Here is a 16361-nt window from a genome sequence, read left to right on the forward strand (position 1 = left end):
AACCCCCCTTTACTGCTGCATCATCGCTGCGTTAACGCGGGAGGAAGTGTGTGAGTTGAAACGAGTAACATCTTTAGGCCAGGATATCAGGACATTTCTGCGACACGACGATATTTAATATAAAATGGTACTAACTTTAATAAATTGGAAGGTTACAGTGACCATGTAGTGATTTCGATAAAACTTTGATCATATATTCAACCCTAATGCAGATGCTTTCATACAAAGCACGAGGGCTCACTGAAGGGTTTGCTAAGTTTGAAAAGGATGAACGTATGAGAAGAAATCTATTGATAGAATGCTGTGTTCCATAGACACAGAGCATTGAAGCTGTTCTGGAGGTCCATAGTGGAACAGTAGGCTACCTTACTAAGATGTGGCCTGTGTTTTGGGTGGGTTGCTCAAATGAAAAATCTATACGTGAAACACTACAAGTCTACAATTTCTTTTGTCATACATACCAACATTTTCAAATTTTCCTGTGTCAAAAAACTTACATTGCATTAAAGTCAGTGCAATTACATGTAAGTGTGCACATGAAGTTACTGGTATAAAGTAATTTTTCTACGTTCTTATGAATAGTGAAATGTTTTGGTTGTAATTGTTTTGTATGTTCATAGCTTGACTCTGTTTTCTGCAGGACAAGAACAAGCTGATGGATGCTCTGAAGCATGCGTCCAACATGCTGGGTGAGCTGAGGACCTCAATGCTTTCTCCAAAGAGCTACTATGAGCTCTGTATCCTTTACAGTTGTAAGTTATAGATGTTGGAAATTGCACTGACGACAGATACACGATACATGGTCCTTTACTTTTTGTAAATTCTAAACTCCAGGGAAACTAATTACAGAAAAGACAGCATGAGCAAACTAGTGGAAACTATTTCAACTCCAACATGGTCTTCAGCACACTAGTGAGAGAGCTTTTCTTCTGACTACACCAAAGATGATGGACAACCCGGCCCAGCATTACTTAAAACAGATAACAGGTTTTTATTATAGACGTCTGCGACTAGCACAGTAACAAAGCACCGAAACACCACACAGGTTCAGGTCAGACAAGCAAATCCGCCCAGTATCCCCTCTAGATTTCTCTGTTGTTGACAATATGAGCACCATGTGAGTCCCACAGCAGAACAGTGCTATTATATTTATATTTAATCATTTAGCTGACATTTAGCTTTAATCCAAAGCGACGTACAATTGATATCAGAGGCTGCACACCTCTGGAGCAACTAGGGGTCTCGCTCAGTGTTTGTTTATGTTTTCTGAACCGTACTTCCATATTCCTACGCATAAACTCAACGTGGCTGCGCACTGTAGAAAGGAAAAGGCTGTCTCGAGCAAGGTAAAGCACTGAAAATATTAAACGTTCAGGTGGTTATAATATGTTAGCTGCTGACTCTGTCCAAAGCAGTACATTGCTTAGCTTCTGGGTCGGTAGCGAGCGGACGACATGCAGCACAGGGCCATGTGGATATCTTAACGACAGTTCTGTTTAAAAATATCATTGGCTCTATTGGTCCTGAAGTGCATAGTATAATCAAAGGTTCTCTGTTATGTGGTTGTATTGCTTATTGCTAACAAGCTGTTATTCAACCATTTCAGTCTGATGTTCACAGGTTGCACTCAGCAATGAGTATTGTAATGATGTATTTCTGTGTTTGTTCTGTTGAATTTCACTGCAGCTTTTGATCCTGTGGACCCCCATATCTTTGTTTAGAGACTCAATCCACCATGGCACGATGTGTTACCGAAACTTGGGTGACCTATGCTTTAATGTGCCTGAACACATCCTGTGTAGACATTTGATAGAGGAAGCTGAAGTTGGCTCTGCTATTGACATGCTGGAAACAGTTAATTTTGTTTATGGATGATTTATGTTTGGTTTGCACTGGTCCCTAACAGTTTTTTAAGATATGGCTATCTCTGATGAACTCCACTACCTAGAAGTGTACCTGACTGATGAGTTTGCCAAGGGACGGAAGGTGGCAGATCTCTATGAGCTGGTCCAGTATGCAGGCAACATCATCCCCAGACTGTGAGTATCACTGTAACTGAACTTTGATCAAACATGAAGTGGCTTTGATGCATCTCAACTTCATCAAGCCAAAATATTCCAAGTGAGTACAGAATAAATCCCACATATAAACATACAAACAGGTAGTACCCTCAGCTGTCTGTCCGTTGTTGCGTCTCAATTTGCGCCCTTCCATACTTACTATTTTGAGGGCATGAGTGGGTTCACACTTAGAAGTATGGCAAAATGCAGTGCACTGTGACCCGGATGGTGCACTCATAACGGCCAAAAAGTTGTGTGGAACGCTGGACACTTGTCACCCTCAACGGCTGCCATTTTAGCAACGTAGCGGAAGGGGGCGGGACCAACAACACAGGGGAAGCAGAAAGCAGCAGAGAGAGAGGCCAACAACTGAACGTCTTTACAAGTTTCGTTCACTTTTTCATCACTAAATCCACTTCTGAGAAGTTATGAGGCGAGAAATCAACTGTGTAGATGTTGAATATTGACAGTTTTATGAAAATTGATGGTGAATCGAAAATGTGCTCAAATATTTTTGGAGTTTAGAAGCTCCACAACCGGCGCCGGGTGAAGATAGTGAGCCGGCCTGCCAATCACACTCACACAGACCACTGCAGCCAAAGCAGCAGCTGACTCCAGCAGCAACGGCAGAGGAAACCACAACTGTAAGATAGTTTTAATGTTCAGATCGCTGTTGTTCTGTTTAATCAAATCAAGGGACTTCTGGCTCGTGATGTAGGCAACTGAAAATTCTTGGCTTGTGAAAATTTTAATTATTAAAATAAATAAACAACAGAAATAGTAGGAAATACCAATACATCTTATACCAATACACCTACCTCAGGTCATAAGATCATAGGTCTTATTTATTTTTTCCAGCATCCTTTGCACTATGCTCCATCACACTGTGTACATGTATGCATGTATGTGTATGTGTACCTGTATATCATATCCACCTTCAACATGTACATAATGAGAATAATAGTTTAGTCTTGCATCCTTTGCACTCTGATCACTGCACTATTTGTCAATATGTCTATATTGTTTTGTTCATAGTGTGTATATTAGTGTTGTCTATTCTGTAATTTGTGTGTGATATTATTTTATTATTGTGTTATGGTATTTTTGTATGAGTAAGCACGTCATGAGTAATGTACAATCCTGAGTCATATTCCTCGTATGTGTACACATACCTAGCCACATACCTGATTCTGAAAAGGTGACAGTCGTTACTTTATTATTATTTTTATACCAGACATTACATTGTTAGTGTACAGTTTTGGTTACAATATATGCTTTCTACTGCTTTTATTTTATATAATTCTTATTTATGCACCAATATACTGAAGCAAATTCCTTAATAAACCCGATTCTGAGCATTTTATTTTGGGTGATAAAACCTGGCTGTAATTTTGGAGCTTTGCAGGCGGCGGTGAAATGTTAATCTCTCATACAAAACTATGTAACTTAATTTAAATGCTTTTAAAATTTTTAAAGAAGATGTACATCTTTAAATGTAAAAAGTCTGGCTGTGCTAAATGGCATGTCTGTTCTAAATAAGCTCACAAGAATTTGTTTTATTAATGACTTTACTGCTGTATACTTTGACTTTTTTTGCTGCTCTGAAAATGGTTATAATAAGACATTAAATCTTATCCTATTCTGAATTTTTTCTTTTTTTAAATAATAAATTTTTTAAAAGGGCAATGATTTAGTAATTAAAAACCGATAAGAGCAGGGATTGTTGGACCAATTTTGATATGCAAGAATGTTGATTTGCAGCTATGATACACTGCTTCCTTTTTCTGATGGATTTACTTTATTATTTATAAAGATTAAACATGACATAACTTTTGTGTTATTTGATACGATACGCTTAAAGGCATTTCAACAAAGTTCGTTTGTTGTTCTAAATTTTGACACAAGATGTCATTTTTACAGCAAATCTTTATTGGTTTCAAACATCGGTCATTGGTTACTAATAAACTAAGTTTCTATATCGGCCCAGAAAAAAACATATCGGTCAACCCCTAGTAGATGTGCACACACGTAATTTCTTCCTACGTCTGCCCCAGGGGCGTCCTCCCCTAACCCTCCTACAGCTGTTAACGTGAGCAGATTCATTGCTCAGCAGATACCGCTGAGAAAGAGATGAGCGGCTGGTTTGGAGCGGATGCTGCCATCTTAGCCAGCAGCCAAGGCATACTAGAAATAGCCTTTATTACTTTAAAGCATTGGAATATGTGAATTAATCAGATCAAGCCTATTTGCTTTGCCCCTCTCTCCCCAGCTATCTGCTAATCACAGTGGGTGTGGTGTACGTTCGCTCCTTCCCCCAGTCTCGTAAGGACATTCTGAAGGACCTGGTCGAGATGTGCCGTGGTGTCCAGCACCCACTCAGGGGCCTCTTCCTTAGAAACTACCTGCTGCAGTGCACCCGCAACATACTGCCAGATGACGGAGAGCAGTCTGAGTAAGCAAGTCAATCCTTTTCTCTTTGTGTGTCTCATACACTGCACTTTCCCATAATAGGTTATTGGGAAATGGCTTGCTTTTATGGCTTTACAATATGCCTCTCATCAACCATGGCAGTGAGCTAGCATGTGTCGTGCTGGCCTGACCATCGGGAGCAATTTGGGGTTCTATGTCTTGCCCAAGGACACTTTGACATGTGGGGATCAAACCGCCAACCCCATGAACAGTGGATGATCCGCTCTACTTCCTGAACCACAGCTTGGAAGAGATTGGAATGGAATTCTGATTTACTAAAATGAGAAATTACCATTGGAATTCACTCTGCAATTACTGACCATCTCCCTGTCACTTAATGTTCGAATATGGACTAGTTCTTTTAACTACCAACTCAATGACACTATTACACATCCTTCCTCTAAGACATTGATTTCAGAAAGGCATTGGTGATGTGGTTAGCGCAGTTAAATGTCATGTATGTTGGAAATAGTCACAGCACGGAACTTCCCCTGAAAGCATTTTATGCCTTTACTAAAACGTTCACAGTAGAGAGATGATAGGAAATCCAAGAGTGAGAATGACTGGGAGAACCCTCACCTGTTAAAGTGCAACGAGAAAACCTCAGATATGATTTGGTGCTTTTTAAATAAAATTGAATTGACGAAAGTGCTTGGCTGGTTTCAAACCAGAAGTCTTGATCAAGGGATCAGAAGCCAGAGTTGCAGTGGAGGTGGTGGTGGTTTCTGACTCTGGCTTCTGTTGTTGTCACACATTAGAAATGCATCAAAAGTCTATGAGAAGTTGGATAATGTAGTGTAAAGTTTGAATATGGAGATGCATTCTGGAAAAAATTTCACTTATAAACATAAATAGTGCCAGATATTTCAATATGGTCACATTTAGCAAGTTAGGATTTGTTTGTACATTGAGTACATATTATAGGACTGGGCGATATGAACAAAAAATCCTATCCCGGTATTTATAGGCTGAATTCCGATACACAATATATTTCGGTATTTTCTACGAAGTGTGCTAAATGTTCAGTTCTACGTCAAAGCCACATTTGAGATGTAGGATCAAACATCTGATCTTTTAAATCCCAAAAATGTCTAAATAACTGATTTTTTAACTCATTTTTCTTTTTACAAACAAGGTCTTCAACGGTGTCGACCGGTACTATGTCTCCCTCCATGTTGCTAGAGAATTTGTGAGCATCCACACTATAAAAATAAATCTAAAGTTTTTTTTAAACTGAGTTTTAAAACAAAAACAATCTCTGTCCATACCAGCGTTTTACAAAACAGGTACAAAGTGACTGATGGCAGAAAACAGACACAGTCCACCATCTCATCCCCCACCTCCTCCCCCTCTCTTACCATCCTAGAGAGGGACGTCAACAGACTGTTCAGGAGGCAGAAACCTCGCAAAGCAGCTGGGCCGGACTCTGTCTCCCCATCCAGCCCGAAGCACTGTGCTGATCAGCTGTCTCCTGTATTCACAGACATTTTTAACACCTCACTGGAGTCATGCCATGTGCCAGCCTGCTTCAAAGCCTCCACCATCATCCCTGTTCCCAAAAAACAAAGGACCACAGGACTAAACGACTTCAGACCCGTCGCCCTGACCTCTGTGGTTATGAAATCTTTTGAGCGCCTTGTGTTGTCCCACCTTAAATCCATCACAAACCCTCTTCTGGACCCCCTGCAGTTTGCCTACAGAGCCAACAGGTCTGTAGACGACGCAGTAAACATGGCCCTTCACTACGTTCTCTAGCACCTGGACTCCCCAGGAACCCAACGCCAGGATCCTGTTTGTGGACTCTGCTTTCAACACCATCATCCTCTCTCAGCTGAACGTGCCTGACTCTACCTGCAGGTGGATCACAGACTTCCTGACGGACAGGAAGCAGCACGTCAAGATGGGAAAACATGTCTCTGATTCCAGGACCATCAGCACCGGTTCCCCTCAAGGCTGCGTTCTTTCCCCTCTGCTCTTCTCCCTGTACACCAACAGCTGCACCTCCAGTCACCAGTCCGTCAAGCTCCTGAAGTTTGTTCTTCAGACTCTCCCCTCTGGCAGGAGGCTGCGGTCCATCAGGACCAAAACCTCTCGCCACAAAAATAGCTTCTACCCGTCTACAATACAATCGTCTTTGCACATGTAAATATCACTTCATGTCATATCATGCACGAACCTGGCACATTGTACATATTTGTTGTTAATTTGTTGTTAATTAGGGCCCGAGCATGACCGTGAGAGGAATTTGTAAAGATTAAATTTTTCTTCTTTCTGCAAAGTAAGCTCCATTTTGGGGATCTGAGCATACTCGAAAACTCACCAAACTTTGCACACATGTCAGAAATGGTGAAAAATTTCGTATTTTATGGGTTTCGCACATGGGGGTGGCAAAATTACTCGCTAGCGGCACGTAGAAAATTGGAAAAAATTAGCCCCCCGTTCACGTTCAACCTACATGCATGAAATTTTCTGGGGACATGTATCATATCAAGACGCACAAAAAAGCCTCAAGAACCCATACCCTAAAGTCAACAGGAGGTCGGCCATTTTGAATTTTTACGGCCATTTTTGTATGATTTACACACTCCGTACTTTAACGTACTCCTCCTAGGGATTTCAAATTCAAATTTCTGCTGTGCCTTCTAAAGGCATTGACGATGAAAAGTTGTGCTATTTGCGAGTTTTCGTCAATGGGCGTGTCTGTGACGTCGATGATTCGCCATGAAACAGGAAGTTGTTGTAACTTCAGTGTACATGCTCACTTCTGCACCAAAGTGTACATGTAGGATGAGAGTCTCGCCCTGAACACATGTACATGCTGACATTCACCCACAGTCATAGCGCCACCTGCTGGCAACAGGAAGTGACTTTTAACGAAGCAGCCCCCGCTGCACGTTTGACCTACGTGCACAAATTTTCTGTGGTACGTGTATCTTGTCCAGACTCACAAAAAAGTCTCTTGGAGCCACAGCCTAAACCCAACAGGAAGTTGGCCATTTTGAATTTTACATCAAATTTTGGATGATTTACACACTCTACTTTAACGAACTCCTCCTAGGGATTTAGTCCGACCGACTTCAAATTTGTGCTGTGCCTTCTAAAGGCATTGAAGATGAAAAGTTGTGCTATCTGTGAGTTTTCATCAATGGGCGTGTCCGTGGCGTGGCGTCAAAGATCAACTCTTCGCCATGACACAGGAAGTTGTCGTAACTTCAGTGTACATGCTCACATCTGAACCAAACTTTACGTGCTCTCCCACCCCCCAGACATCTACACACCAATACCGATTTCATACATAGCGGCAGGTGCTATGTAGCTCCACATAGGGGACACAGGAAGTGACATAACACCTTCATGCGGCGTCGGAACCGCGTAGCAAATTCACAGCCGCACCGGCAGAGCTCCAGAATATGCAACTCGGCTGGCTCACACCCGGACGCGCTACAAGTGCGAGGGCCCGCCCAACGCTGCTTGCAGCTTTAATTCTCTATTGTTATTCTTATATAACTTGCATTTGTTTATTACATATTTATATATTCATACATCTGTTATTGTCAGCTGTATGTCTGCACTAAAACAGTACTTGGCAATAAAGCTCCTTCTGATTCTGTCACAGAAATTTCATACATGTAGATGAAACGTCCTTCAACTTCCTGTTTTGTGGCGAATCATCGATTTTGGACGTCACGCCACAGGTTCCACAAAAAGTCACTGTTTGTCAATGGGTTTTGAGTACACAGCCAAAATTTGAAGTCTGTTGGGTTAATTCTCTAGGAGGAGTTCGTTAAAGTATGAACCCTGTAAATGGTATAAAATGGGTTAAAATTGCACTTTCAATTTAAAATGGTGGATTTCCTGTTGTGTTAAGGGTATGGGTCCTTGAGGGTTTTTTGTGTTTCTTGATATGATGAATGTCCCCAAAAAATTTCGTGCATGTAGGTTGAACGTGGCCAAGGGGCTATCTTCTTCCAATTTTGTAAGTGGAGCTAGCATGCCATTTTGCCACGCCATTTTGCAGGACCCACAAAATACGTAATTTTTCACCAGTTCTGACGTGTGCAAAGTTTGGTGAGTTTTCGAGCATGTTAAGGCTGCCAAAAAAGAGCTTAATTTCAGAAAAAAGGAAACAAAAATCCCTTCAGTTTCAATAGAGACCTCGCACGGTTCGTGCTCGGGCCCTAGAAATACCAAAACAAAAACACTGTCGTTAGCATTGTGTTTTTGCTTTGCACGCCTGATAAGACTCAATCAAGAAGCCAGATGTGAGTGCCTTCATCATCGTTTTCTTTTGAAAATATATCTGTATAATTTATAATACCGATACAGTACACCGCCCAGCCCTAACATATTACGTTAAGAAATTTATAATTGCGGCCTCTATTTTTTACATATTACAAAACACCATTTCATCTAAAAACTCAAAGCTCAAAGCTAGCAACTGAACTGTGTTTCTCAAATGGAGGGGGCTCAGAGAACGACAGGGGGTGCTGGAAGCAATATTTTGGAAGGGGGGACGCTGAGATGCTCTTTGGGGGCGTTTGTTGAGGTGAAAGTTTTAAGGCAAGTTTACACTAAAGATTGACAACAATAACAGATTACACTTTCAACTACTTCCACTGCACAAACTGTGGTTTGCAATATTAAAACCTGCAGGGCACTGTGACTGGATGAGATGGAGTATTGTAACTGTCTGTAAAATTGTATTCATATTTTTTTAATAACAATAGTAACAACACCAATAATAATAATATTTAAAGCTGCAAGCAGTTTTGATTTATGCATTTATGCTCCTCACAGGAGCTTAAATGCCTCACTATGGACATGTTTGTCCGCTAATGTGCTAAATGGGGTAAAAATATGAAAGAGGCCTAAGAAATAAATTTTGAAACATGTTCTTTCCAGATGCCAGTAAGGGGTGCTATTACTATGACTGGATATTGACATGTTGATCTCTAAGGCTATGTTCAGACTGGCGGCCAGTGTGACCCAAATCGTATTTTTTTGCCCATATGTGACTCAGATCTGAACTTTTTATGACTGTGTGAACAGACCAAGTCACATGGAATCTGATCTTTTCCAGTTCGGAATTGGGTCACTTCCATATGTGGTCCAAATCCGATACATATTGGATTTTTTAAAACCTCAATCTGGACTCTCAGGTTGCATTTGATGCGACTTTGACGTCACTGTAGAGCAGCTGTTCAGCTGTAGACGGAGCCGCGCTGAACGAAAAAACTCCATTATTAAACATGTGGCTCTCTTCCTTCTACCTCGCTATCATCTGTTCACAAATTCCCTTTCTTACACCTAAAATTCACAGGAGCGGAGCTCTCTTCTTAGTTAGGTGCATCCTACTTGTCCGAGCGGACACAGTGGAGAGAGAGAGAGACAGAAAGATGGAGGGAGTGAGTTGTGGGGCAGATGTGTTGTCCAGCGCCAGAAACGTAAAGAAAAGAACAGAAAGTTGTGAACACTGACCCATGAGAGTACAATGAAAAACAGGAGTCTCCTAACTAACCGGAGCTATGTTGCTCCTTGTTTACTTCTGTAGCCTGCAACAGAATGCTGCCTGTGACGTCGTGTAATTCTTCTGCGCATGCGGGTCACTTTCAGGCCGCGGACAGTTCACACTGGAGTCTGATATAGGCCACATTTAAACTATAATGTGAACTGTCAAACAAAAAAAATTGAGCAAAATTGAGGAATTGCGCATTAAGGCCTGCAGTCTGAACGTAGCCTAAGAAGTTTACATGTGAATTTTGGGACATACCTGACAATGTCTAGTCCATTTACATGCAACTTCCTTATTCATGGCGAGACATCAATTAAACGGCACGCCATGGACACATCGTTTGATCAATCAAAAAACGCTTCGCAATTTAACATTGCAAGGCTCTTAAAGGAGACTTATTAAACTGCTTTACCAGTCCTGTATTGTAGTTCGATGACTCCTGTATGGCAGCTTTGCATAATTCAAAGTTGAAAAAAAATATTTTATTTTGTTATACTGACTTAGTTTCAGCCTCTGTGTGATACTAGCTGCAAATGCTCCAGTGTGTATAAGGCCCCTCTTCTCAAAGCCCACTGTCTTCTGATTGACCAAGACCTGAAGCATGTTACCAGGCTGTTGTTGTTGCTGGGCTGAACAGGCAGACTGTGCCGTTGCTATGCCCATATATGGAACACCAGCTCCTTCTGGCTCGGTATTGCGTAGAACAGAGCTCTTGGTAGAAAAGCGGTTCAAAACAGAGCGTTCAGAACAGAAGGAAATCTGAGGTTTTTGCTCACAGGGATTTCTTTTAAATACTTTAACCTCATTTTTTTGAAGCTTTGGCCATGTTCAACAAGAACATCCAACACTGTAACATTGTAGATAAGTCATAAAATGTGGAAAAGCATAATAGATCTCCTTTAAGATGGTACTATTTGAAGTCAATCGAATTAAAGCTCTAGGAGGAGAACCACAAAACAAAAATAGACTTATACAGGAAAACATGATCACAAACCACATACCTAACAGGACAACATATATCTGAGGTCAAATGTGAATAAACATTCATAACTCTTAATTTAAGAAGAATTTAATAAAAAAGGTTTTCCAATGATAGTTTTCTGTGCATCCATGGCTACATTGCAAACTGCTAATTGCTAATTCTTAATTACATACCTGTAATGGTGCCAATTTGCTAAATGGGCACTGCAGTTCTAAAACTTCATGATTATCCCCCAAAATAGAAGTATGAGAAAGAATGATGGTGAGAATTACAAAATCCATTTATGCTAATATCCTGCATATTGCTCATCAATATGTTTCTGCCATTACTACAGCTCCCATCAGCATAATTCTTCTATTCCTGAAACACTGACCCTTTTCTCTTCTCCTCTCCACAGTGTTAAAATCACTGTAGATTTTTTAACCCAAGCCAACTTAAGCTAACTTAAGCCAAGCGGTGTTTCAAAGTTCCAAGCACATAGTTTGACAGAAGCATTCTACAACTATTAAAGCTCAAGTGTCATTGTGTGTGAATAGAGTTCACAATAGACAGGGAGAAAAACAGGGGGATGATGTTCAACAGATCCCTGGCTGGATTTGAACCATTGTCTTACATTTGAGTGTTGGTGCCCTAGACTACCTGTCAGGGTACAAAATCAACTTTTTGGTCCATCTGCCAATGGCTGGTAAACAGAAAAAAATGTATGTGAAGATTCTCAGTCATCCAGGTCATAGTTATCCAACGAAGGTTAAAGTCAAGGGCAATTGGACTTGGTTGAAGATACTGGAAGACGTTTCATCCCTCTTCCAAAAGAAAAGGGAAACTCAGCTATTTAACCTCAATGGGGTCATTTGCCAGGATCGTCGATACTGCTGGTTCGTTAGTGTTCCTGGCTTCCATAACGACAGATAAATAATAAATCTATATTAGGGGCAAATGCATGTGAAATACTCCGTTTAGCGACGCATACTGAACCCCTTGCACTGCTTTTCTTCTTCTTGTTTTATTGGTGGTGCCGTTGACTTCCCTTCACTGTGCTGGGCCCGTTTCAGAAAGAGTATGTTCAGCCCGAGATGAGGGAAACTCTGGGTTTTCGGTTTCAGAGGCCGAGATCAGATAAACTCTAGACCAGTAACCCTGGCAAGTTATGCTGTGAACCTAACCACCTTGGTGGGGGGTGGGGGGTGGGGGGGGTTCATCATGGATTTATCCTCAGCACAGAATAAAATCTATAAACTACACTGTCCTTCTTGATAACCCAGTGACTCTGTGGACATTAAGGCAGCTGTCGGGTTGGCAACAGTTTCACAGAGACACTTAGGTGCAATTTATACTTCTGCGTCAATCGACGGTGTAGGTGACGGCATAGGCTACGGGGCTATGAAACTGATCAGCAAACTCAACACTCTGCAACTGGATATTGGACTTCCTCACAAACAGACCTCAGACAGTTTGGATTGGTGGACTCACCTCTAGGGCTGAACGATGTTGCAATTGCGATTTAATATGCGATTTAAATAAGCTCTTTACCTTCTGTAATATTCAATTCAATTTTATTTATATAGCGCCAAATCACAACAACAGTTATCTCACAGCGCTTTTATATATATATATTGGGATGAGGTTGCATACAGAGGGAGAGAAAGTAGAGGAGAGAGGAGCTCAGTGCGTCATGGGAAATCCCCCGGCAGTCTAGGCCTATATAATACTCAACAGACAAGCAGTAAATCAGTGTATAGTATGACCAACACAGTATTAGATTAAACTTCAATTCAATTAAATTTTATTTATATAGCACCAAATCACAACAACAGTTATCTCACAGCGCTTTTCATAAAAGAGCAGGTCTAGACCGTACTCTATGATGTTATTTACAAAAGCCCAACAATTCCCACCAAGAGCAAGCACTGGGCGACAGAGGCAAGGAACTTCCTTTTAAGAGGAAGCCACAGATCCAGACTCCACTGCTCCAGAGCCAGAAACACCTGCAGGAAGTGATAGGAGGAGAGAGGAGAGAGACGAGAAAGCACAAGACTACCGGAAAGGGGAGAAGTTGTGTTAGTAACATGCAATAATGGGATGAGGTTGCATACAGAGGGAGAGAAAGTAGAGGAGAGAGGAGCTCAGTGCATCATAGGAAATCCCCCGGCAGTCTAGGCCTATAGCAGCATAACTAAGGGATGGTTCAGGGGGTTCTGAACTCTTGTCTCATACTCATCTTTTAATCTTAAACCCAAATGTCTTCAGTGAACAACAAAAACAAAAGAATTTGCCTTACCATTCCAATACTTTTGTAGGGGACTGTATATCATCAGGTTGGCCTGCCTACAGACCACAAGAAAAACTAACTCACCACAGTGTGTTATACAGCAAGCGCTCAGTACAAAACCCACAGTTCATCCACCAATTAATGAGTCCTTATCTCTGTTCAAATCTCCTAGGAGTCCATCTTTGGCCAACGAAAATAAAACCAAGTGTCGCCTCTCGTGTTTAATAGACAAACTTAGTTAAAACTTAATTCTCCGACAACACCGGTGTTCCCCCGCAGCCTACGATGCTGGTGAGCAGCGCACTGGCTGTAACGAGGTTGTAACTCGGGACAGACTGGGTCTCTTTTGGACTTGTGAGTTTGGTTTGAAACGCCGTTTCACAGATATTTCATGAGATAACCGGTGGCTTTGTGTGTGACCCAGGCACCGATTGCCACAATATGCTTACCTTACTACACGTGTCTTTCTGTTGTGTATTTTTCCTGTCCGTCACAGCGACGATTTCACCCACCACCACGTTACCCGCGGGTAGCGGCTGCTACTTTCATTCCCTGTGTGACACTAAAGTTTATGTAGTGTCAGCTTCTGTCAAGCTTAAGGCCATTTTACAACAAGAAGGCAAGGTACAGTGTAACATGCAGACGAAGCATCAAGTTCGTCTGCAGACTGCTTTCCTCTTGGGTGTCATGTGACCAGAGTGTAATTGCAGCCTTTGCGATTAGAAAATCTCGTTTTATCACATCGCGATAATATAGCAAATGCAATTAATCGTTCAGCCCCACTCACCTTCTCCACCCTAGTGCTCAACAGGGCTGTTTGCTCAGCCCTCTCCTGTTCACGCTTTACACCCATGACTGCATCTCTGACATGGAGAGAACTCTATTGTGAAGTTTGCGGACGACACCATCATCGGCCGGATCTCAAACAATGCTCAGAGAACAACCTGCTGCTCAACATCAGCAAAACCAAGGAGCTGATCATTGATTTTAGGAAGAAGGAGATAAAGACACCCACTCCTGTCTTCATCAGTGGAGCTGAGGTGGAGCAGGTGAACAGTTTCAGGTTCCTGGGAATCAGCATCACAGAGAAGCTGACATGGTCATCTCACATCTCCACGCTGGTGAAGAAAGCTCAGAAACGACTGCATTTCTTGAGGAAGCTCAGTTCCCAGTTCTTGTCAGCTTTTACAGAGGAGCAATAGAAAGCATCCTGACTGGAAACATCACTAACTGACTAACGGACTGGAGGGCTCTGCAGCGGGGGATTAAAACTGCTCAGAAGATCATTGGTACCCATCTCATCATCAGTGATATCGGAGGTGAGGTGCCTAAGCAGAGCCCAAAGGAAGGACAGTACCCACCTAGCCACAGCCTGTTCACCCTGCTGCCTTCTGGGAAGAGAAGTTTAACCGCCGCACCACCAGAGCGCAGATCAGCGTTTTCCCCCAAGCTATCAGACTCTTAAACTCTAATTCATCCTCAGCACTTCTCCACTGAATATAGTTTATTTCCATTAACCTTTTTTATTATTGATTCTTTATTAATGTACATTGTCTGCTATGTAGCAGAAGGTAGTTACACAATTTCATTCTATAACTTGTTATATTGTGACAAATACATGTACCTACCTATTTACTTTGTTTTGTTGTAGTCTATTTGGACTAAACACTCAGGAATGATCACCCTCATGTGACTGAATTGAAATGGCGATAAACAATGTAATAAGTGTTTCTTGCAGACAGTCTCTCCGTCTCTCTCTGACTTTTAATTGTCTCCATAATAAAAGTTAATCAGAATCAGAAATACTTTGATTCCCGAGGGGAAATTCTTTTGTCACAGTTGCACACATTGCACATCAAGGCATAAGGAAAAGAAATAATAATAGAAAGTAGATAGGTAAAGAAATATATAGATATATATTTCTCAAAACCTGAAAATCAATAGGTGAGGGATTCCCCAGAAGGTTAACATAAACATTAGTCGAGCGGCGGCAGGGACCTTGCGGTTTTTAATGGTAGAAATGCGGCAGCGATTGCTGTAATGTTGTATGGATCAGATATGCCCAACACTTGCAGTTTGTGTTCATATCTTTCTTTTCCTTAAGTTGAAAGATGATCCAAATAAAATTTGACTGCTTTTGCGGAGTCTCTACTGGGCAGTCACGGTGTGAGCCGCTATGTTGTATGTATGTTTTGCCCTCCATGTCCCCGTGCACGTCACGTGACTGAAAACTATGATGAATGTACCATTATGTCTCGAGCGTCAAATCTGGTTTAACTTGAAACATGATGGATAAGAATACAAATGTTTTTATTGATGGCACTGAGATGCGGTATCAAACATCTTTCTAAACATCACTCAGCATTGTGAATTCAGATATTGAGTTTATTTGCTGTTGTAAACATTAATGTTGCTGCTCTAGAAACATTTAGCTGTATTTAAAATATTAAAGATTGATGGCCACAGGCAGAAATGACTTCCTGTGGTGCATTTTGGGGGAATAAGTCTCGTACTGAAAATGCTCCTGTGTTTGAGCAGCACATCAGAGACATTGTCCTATAATGAACACAGATTTTAAGTAGGTGGTGAATAATAAAACAAATCAAATATGAAACTTGTTGGTGATACACTTTTAATCGGTTGTCTGTCTTATCTCATATGAAACTGCAGTGATCCTGTGATATATCAGATCAGTCCGATCTGCTCTAGCATCCAATTTCCTATTCCAACGACTGTACTATAAGGGGGCGTGTTGGTCAGTAAAAGACTTCCACGAGGATGCACTTGTGTATCCTCGCTCATAGCCCCTCAGAGATCACTCCTCGGAGCACAAATAAGGGTGTTTAGATGGTCTGCAAGATGGCAGAGCAGATCAACTTCTGGTTCAAACAAGGAGCGACGAGCAAGGAATTGAGAAGCACCCATAGACATGATGCTGACATTGAACTTGTCATTTACATATACACACATACATATATAGAGTGTGTATATATAGAGTAAATGTTGAAATATTCCTTTAAAAGCTACTTTGTGGTAGAAACATGGTAATCATTGTGTCACAGCATGTCA

At 41.5% G+C, this 16361-nt stretch overlaps 1 protein-coding gene across 1 annotated transcript in view; it reads left to right on the forward strand.

Annotated features, from left to right (window-relative positions):
- Positions 1-584: 584 nt before the first annotated feature.
- Positions 585-16361, forward strand: part of vps35 (VPS35 retromer complex component) — a 49925-nt gene continuing 34148 nt past the window's right edge. The window contains exons 1-3 of the mRNA XM_038692441.1: positions 585-737; positions 1916-2039; positions 4330-4512. Of these exons, the coding sequence (XP_038548369.1) occupies positions 656-737; positions 1916-2039; positions 4330-4512 (389 nt within the window). The 5' untranslated portion in view covers positions 585-655. The remainder of the gene's footprint in view (positions 738-1915; positions 2040-4329; positions 4513-16361) is intronic.

This window comes from Micropterus salmoides, unplaced genomic scaffold, assembly GCF_014851395.1.
Source record: "Micropterus salmoides isolate LMB-PRFRI ecotype aquatic unplaced genomic scaffold, ASM1485139v1 Ms_hic_scaffold_3, whole genome shotgun sequence".
NCBI lineage: Eukaryota > Metazoa > Chordata > Actinopteri > Centrarchiformes > Centrarchidae > Micropterus > Micropterus salmoides.